Source organism: Montipora foliosa, chromosome 2 (assembly GCF_036669935.1).
Source record: "Montipora foliosa isolate CH-2021 chromosome 2, ASM3666993v2, whole genome shotgun sequence".
NCBI lineage: Eukaryota > Metazoa > Cnidaria > Anthozoa > Scleractinia > Acroporidae > Montipora > Montipora foliosa.
Genome location: NC_090870.1, coordinates 3,242,744 through 3,250,243, shown reverse-complemented (window position 1 = coordinate 3,250,243; position 7,500 = coordinate 3,242,744). Strand labels below are relative to the sequence as shown.

The 7,500-nt window shown below is 38.6% G+C and overlaps 2 protein-coding genes across 2 annotated transcripts in view; one reads left to right on the top strand and one right to left on the bottom strand.

Annotated features, from left to right (window-relative positions):
• LOC137992083 (RNA-binding protein 8A-like) overlaps positions 1-4,537 on the top strand; it is an 11,635-nt gene extending 7,098 nt beyond the window's left edge. The window contains exons 5-6 of the mRNA XM_068837176.1: positions 3,524-3,657; positions 3,805-4,537. Coding sequence (XP_068693277.1) covers positions 3,524-3,657; positions 3,805-3,838 — 168 coding nt within the window. The 3' untranslated portion in view covers positions 3,839-4,537. The remainder of the gene's footprint in view (positions 1-3,523; positions 3,658-3,804) is intronic.
• Positions 4,538-6,569: 2,032 nt separating this feature from the next.
• LOC137992077 (WD repeat-containing protein 93-like) overlaps positions 6,570-7,500 on the bottom strand; it is a 13,501-nt gene continuing 12,570 nt past the window's right edge. Inside the window, exon 14 of the mRNA XM_068837168.1 lies at positions 6,570-7,351. Coding sequence (XP_068693269.1) covers positions 7,216-7,351 — 136 coding nt within the window. The 3' untranslated portion in view covers positions 6,570-7,215. The remainder of the gene's footprint in view (positions 7,352-7,500) is intronic.

The following is a 7,500-nucleotide window of genomic DNA, read 5'->3' as shown; positions in this document are numbered from 1 at the left end:
TGTGAAAAATTGAAAAAAAGCTTGATGAGAAAGTAAATAGCAATAAATAACTGAAGAAAACAAACCTGGAGGTCATTTTTTTTGCTTCTTCACTGACGGCAAGCAACACAATCATGCACTGTGCTCATACATGACCTGATAACCTGTGACCTTGAGTGACCTTGACATGATAACTGTATAATCTGCAGTTATGACGTCACAGGCGCTGATTTCGAAAATTCACTGTAGGCTTCCGGCCAGTCACAAAAGAGTTAGAGAGTTGAATTTATAATAATAATTATTACCGTATTTACCCGTGTATAAGTCGACCTTTTATGGCCTCAAAAGAAGCTCCAAAAATCGCCCTCGACTTGTACACGGGTCAAAGATTTTGAGCCAAGTTCCAGCTAAGTAATTTATTCAAAATTAACATAATAACGTTGTCTTGGGCATAACGAACACAATGGACAAAGGCTGACGTACATTGTAAAAGACTTCAAAATGAATGACAAAAGACTTCAAAACGAATGTAAGCAATTCCAGTTGAAATAAAAAAGGATTTGTCCAACTCTAAATGTTGAAGATACTCACAAGCACAAATATGAAATAGACACTGGAAATTTTCGTTTTCCAAAGGCAGAAAGCTCTATAAGGCATTTCTGTTTCTTCGAGTAAAACACGCTCGTTCAACGGCTTAGTAACCTGGCGCAATACCTCGTGTTTGCGTGCAAGCATCGTCACTCGTGTTTGCGTGAAAATGCTGGTTGGTAATGATTGCTTTTTATTCTTTATACAAACCTGGCAGATTTAAATGCTTTTGCAAACTTCGTATTGTTTGGTTTATGAGTTTTGTTTTGTTTGTCATTTGAGAAATTGTAAGTCAAGGACCAATTAAACCTTGCACATTTTCGCATCGTTCGCAAGTTATTTTCAAAGATTGACTCCTGCTTCTGTGATGTTGCATTGTGCTTATCCTCTAAAGCCCTTTATCCTTGAACAACGAAACAGGTCAGTTTGAGGTTTACATGTTCGATTTTCAGAGAACTTTTTTGAAACTCAAGGACAAAATGCCCGCATATACAACAGCTGCTGAACTAAAAAACTATTAAGCGCTTGAGACCCTGATTTTTTTGTGTATCCACATTTCCAGAAATCGAAGAATACAAGATTAGTGTCCAATGAACATTTGACAAAGAAATTAAGAAATTGCGTTTTTTGCCATCAAAAATGGGGGGGTCGACTTATACATGGGATCGACCTATACACGGGTAAATACGGTATTATTAGCTTCATCAGTTTTATGCTGGCAACAAATGATTCACACCTCCTTAAAACATGATATTGAAATATAAATGTATGTACCCTTAGTTCATTCAAAGTTTTAATTGACATTTATAAAACTGACTTAATACATGTATATGTACCAAAGGTGGAAATGCCTAGCCCCTAAGTGAACCATATAGTTTTCTAGTTAGACACTAGTCTTGTTCAGTAACATTTGAAATGTAGACATCTACATACAAACTCAAGACACACACTACTCAGTATTACTTAGTTACACATGACACACACACACACACTACATGGTGAACACTTACTGCTTATTACTACTTACTGTAGTCGAAAACATTTAGAGATTTCAAATGGCTTAGACGCTATATTTGCTTTGATAGTAAATACTGTTTGACTTTTTTTTGGGAAAATAGGGAGACTGACTTTGCATATCAAGGCAAAGCTCAATCAAGCCAATAATAGCGTGTGTTTATAATTAGTAGAATTCTATCCTTTGAATAGTTTACTCCCTCGGAATAAAGAATAATCTGCACACCTTAGGAATAGATCTACATGTAGTTTAAGACCTAACATTAATTAATTTTTAAGCATAACTGAGCTATATAATTTTATATTTTTTTAGATTTTTAGAATTTTTCATATCTTTTCTCTGTTTTTGTATTTTTGTGCTTATAGATATTATTAATTTATTATAACATCTGATATGTATTTTTATCTGATGAATTAAGACTCATTATTATTATTACTGAGATCTTTGAAATCTTACTGCAATTTTTGGTGATCATCAACTGCTAAAGCTGACAAAGTTGTTTTTCCAATATTAGTCATAGAACATGCTTTATGAAAGTTACCTTTTGACACATATCTTGTGTTATATGTGTGAACTTCACTGGCGTAACAAAAGTGGTTGTCAAAGATGGAGGGTAGATGCTTTTTGTGCCACTGGTGGGAGAACTGAAGTAAACATAGTTTAAAAATGTTCTGTAATGTGAGTAGGTCTGATACAATGAGCACCGGACTGTCACGCGGGAGGTTGTGAGTTCAACTCCGGTCGGACCAACACTCAGGGTCTCACTGTGGAGAAAGTGCACACACACTCACTCACACTCACTGAGGAGAAAGTGCTGCCTTTGTAACTACATCTGCAAATGGTTTCAAGTCTTCTCGGATAAGGACGATAAGCCGGATGTCCCGTCTCACAACCCTTCAATGTTAATAATCCTGTGGGACGTAAAAGAACCCACACACTTGTCGCTAAGAGTAGGGCACGTAGTTCCCGTTGCTGTGATCTGTCTTCTGTTGTGTATCATGGTTGGGAGGGTAAAAAAGGGGCCACAGTATTTGGCGCAAGCTGTTGTGGCGCTCTGCCAGCTTGACTGGCAAAGTTAATAAAATAAAATAAAATAAATTATAAGTAGGGTTTTTTAGTGTTATTTTATATTAGGTAATTTCACAATTTAAACAAAGAGTTCTCTTTTGGCATTCGATTACTGTGATTTTATGTGAAGACCTGTTGAACATTCAACTGACTGGAAGGAGGGAAGGGATATATCAGGCAGTAGGAAACAGCAGGGCTGATGAATTGGAGTTAGGACTATTTGTTCGGGATTCATCTGTATTTTGTTAATTTTAATTTCATTAGGGCTTCATCTGTTTAAATCCTGGATTTTTATCACGATAAATTCCTGATAGGAGGGATTTATCTAAATCAACTCTCTTGTCCAACTTCCCCTCAGCAAATGTATCCCATCTGATGGCAATCTCATTTAAGTCACCCATATTAATTAGCTGGAACCCCAAAACTTTGCAATGGATCCCCAAATTTGAAAACCTGGATACATCTCTGAGATTATCGTGCAACATAACAGCACTCTAACATTTTTCTCCAATCTCCAAAAAAAATTATTGAAATTTCGTTTTTCCCCATAGTTGCTTTTCAATAGATTTGTTGTCATGACGTTGGTTGCCAAATTTTGTTGCTGAGGTGGACTTATGCAATCTTTTGATGGGGAAAATCGTGAAATATAAAAAGGCTTTAAAGTCAGATTAACCCACTGTCACCTTGAATGTCCTATGACGTCCCCAGTTGACAATTAAAATCGTCTGGCGTTGGACAGAGTAAAATCTGTTAAGTCTCACTCCCAGGGGTCAAAAGGTTAAAGCCGGGTTAAAGGTGCCGTTTATCTCTTATGTAAAAAAATGGCCCTGATTTTTTTTTTAAATTGGCAGTTTTCACATGTGTTTGTTGCAGGGTTATGCACTTGTGGAGTACGAGACATACAAGGAAGCGCAAGCTGCAATGGATGCTTTGAATGGGTCAGACTTGCTTGAACAAAAGATCGCAGTAGATTGGGCATTTGTCAAGGGAGCACAGAGAACATCCGGGTAAATGCATGAGTTTCTGTAGTTTATTTCCTCGTCTTTCAATTTGCAGTGGTCCTCATTGCACACTGCATGATTACAGTCAGAATTCACCATACAAGAAGACGACCTGGTTGTATCACTAACTTCATTCCTGTTTTGTTTCTTTAGATCAGGAAGAAGGAGAGATACCAGAAGATATTAGGACACCAATCTTTCTATTTGTTTTTCCAATAAAAGTAAAACTGGGTAAAGAGTATGCACGAGTTTTTACCAATGAGTGGATTATTTGAAAATGTTGAATTCTGTAATTCACTTTGTAGGAAATTTACCACAAAGACTTGTCTTTTCATTATAAACTTAATCAAATATTTCTGATTGGAAACACGAGCAAAACGTCTTTATTTTGTCAACCCTATTCACCGCTCTTAACTGAGATGATTCTCAGCTACAACTCTTATCACGAAAGTCGAAATATTGTAAAACAATCAGTGATTTCATTTGACTCTGTTTGACCTATTTTTCACATGCATGTCGCAGTTGAATTTTACGTATTTTTATTTCTTTGTGTAGGCAAAATTTATAACTTATTTTTAATTAAGAATTTTAGCTTTGCAGTGTTTAGTTGGTTTTTGTTGAAAGGCTTCTTTGTGATCTCCATCGACACGTAAAGATATCATGAACACAGACTTTAAAATCCGGGGGAGGGCTTCCCCTTAAGCATGGCTGTGCCCTTTAAAAGTAAATAATTCAAAACAGTTTTGTCTCTAGCCTGTAGTTTTTTCCGTTTGCTTGTACATAATCTGTTGAACTAGTTGTTATTTGCATGGTCACAATTCTCTGTTCTCATCTTACTACTTTAAAGTCTTGGTAAATTGTCAATGAAAGTCTGTTTCCTATTACAGTTGTGTTTTTTTATTGTCTTTTTTTGTCCTCTTTGTGCTCAACATTTCTCCATGGGATTCCAACTTGCAGTTTTTGAGGAGTTATATGGAGGTATATCTATGACAAAATGCAATCCTCTGTAATTGATATTATAGTTATTTCCAAATCGTGAATGCATCGATCCGAAGCTGAAGGGCGAACACTCGTTTCACGTATCATGCAGATAGTCAAAATGCAGAAAGGTATACTGGTTAGGCATAACGCGAAAAGGCAAAACGCAAACAGGCATAACGGAAATAAGAATAACGCGAAAAGAAATAACGCAAGTGGACATAAGGTAAAAAAGTATAATACAAATAGGCATAGCACAAAAAGGCAAAACGCAAAGAGATGGAGGAGGGGGATGGGTAGGTGATCGCGCCTGCAGAAACTCCTGGTAGCGCCTGCAGAAACTCGTGTCGCTGCTTCAGATAGCACCATTTTGAATTGAACGTGGCTGCAAATCGTGCAGGTTCTTCTTCACAGATATAAAAAACGCACAAAAAACACCAGGTACCCGCGCAGCATTGACTTCGTTGTAGAAGTTTTCTGTCATTCTCAGAGATGCCAACCTATGGAGATCTAAAATCTGGAGATTTTTTCCAGCTGGTCTCCCCTCCCCTCCCCCCTCGATCAACCTACCCACTCCCCCTTCCCTCCTCTCCCCTCTTAAACGCACCCACCCATCCCCCAGCAGCTCCTTCAGAATACAAGAATATTCTGCCGCCATTGTGAATTTGCAGAAAAACAGGGTACTTGTGGCAAGGGTTAATCGGATATCCAATCAAACAATCGGTTATATATATATGGCTATGATAGCTAAAGGAAGTCATTTTGTTTAGTTCTATTAACGTGTGTTTGAAACTCAGAGATGAAGAAGTGCATTAAGAAACAATGAAACGAATTTGAAAATGTCGATGTTTTTTAAAACTTGGGGATGCAATTTGAGTCTAGAATGGAGAAACGTCTGTAAAAGGTTCAGAGTCGTTTTTATCCGGGAGATTTAATGACCCGTACGGGAGACCGGGAGATTCGTTCCGTATCCGGGAGACTCCCGGATAATCCGGGAGAGTTGGCACGTATGCATTCTTCGAAGAATGGAGCTGTGCACTCTGAGGGCAAATAGTTTCAGCTCTTAAAAGGACGTCGATTAATTGTTCAAATCGAAAAGAAACAATCACTTTCGAAACCATTTTTTTCCTGGCGCACTGGTTCACTTCAGTAAGAATTCTCCTCAAATATTGAGCCAAGGCATTATGAGTGGACGAAGAAGGTGTCGCCCGCTCGAACACCATCTCTCAAAAGATACGTTATTTTAACGAAGGCTCATGGTTCGACTTCGGCGCATGCCCAAGTCCTTCGACCGCTGATTATGTCGCGTGATGACTATTAATGTGATACCTTTTCGCGTTATGCCTATTCGCGCTATACCTTTTTGCGTAATGTCTATTCGCGTTATACCTATTTGCGTGATGACTTTTACCAGTATGCCTATCTGCATGATACCTGAAAAGGGTGTTCGCCCTTCAGCTTCGGATCGATGCATTCACGATTTGGAAATAACTATATCACTTACAGAGGATTGCATTTTGTTACAGATATACCTGCAAAGAGTTACAAAGTAATCTTAACAATAACCCAGTTAAATACTCTGGACTATTTCGGAAATGACTGACACCATAAAGTTTGTTTTATTTTATGATTACGAATCGTGTTTTGCAGAGCATTGTGTATTAGTCCTTTCCACACTCTTAGCCTGTCGGGACGGGGGGAAAAACCATTTAGAACGAAGGGAGAAACTAGCGTGAGGAAGAAAGAAGACTGCGTTGAGGCCCCTCCTGCCTCTTATTTTCCGTGTAAATACTGATTTTTGTTTAGAACAGGCCGACTGATTCTGTAAGTGACAGGTTATGTATTATTCTTACACGTTATGTACAAGTAGCCGGGTTATCACGGTGAGCAGGAAAATGTACATGCGTTCGTGAATGCGGACACACTGACCACAAAATTCAAATAAGTTTTTTGTAATATTCAATGTCCAAGGCATATGGTCGAGGAGTGCTTTATTACCGAAGCCCTATTAGGGGTTATCGGGGTACGTGATATATATATATTTTTTCTTTTGGGGGGGGGGGGGGGGGAATTAACCGGATACAGGATATTTATGGAAGAGATTCCGGGATACTGAGCATCAAAAGTAGTCGTTGGTCAATACGGAGGGCGAAAATAGATAAAACGATACTCACAAATGCGATTAATTTGTATTTTTCCGTCAAATATTCACAATATCTACCAATATCGGTCTCTCCAAAGAACGTGTTTGAGAAAAGCCCTCCCCCTCCCTCCAGGGGCACAATGACGTCTCAAAAGTAACTGGCATTATAGGGATACAAACCACAGGAATTAACGGGATACGGGATACTAAGACCCCTCTAATGGCGCCTCAGTACCAGTCATTGATAAGCAATGAACTGAATCTCTCGGTTGCCGAAAATGATCTGCGACAAACAAGGCCTTGCAACCGTCAATGTCAGTATAACTTTGCAACAGAACTGTTCAACTTTTTCTTCTGGTTGAAACAAAATTTTGACGGGGGATAGGCATGACACAATGGCTCTGCAGCTGCATTTGTGCCTGTGAGTGTTGTTTAGAAAAGAACTAATTCACAGCCTTGGATGTAAGCCATATTGAATGGTTTCTTCTGGTCTTGTTTGTCTGGATGTTTTTCAGTTCAGTTTTGAATTGTGCCCATCGCTGCTCCAGCCTTGATTGCCTGTCTCCTTGACTGACAAGCCTGGTATGAAAAAAACAAAACAAAGTCACTGTTCACATCACGAGATTTGCACAATCATACACGACAGACTTCACTGGAGTGGAGCTAATCATGATTGCCAAATCTAGCCAACAGTTATCACGTCTTGCTTACATTATGAGCTCGAGGCC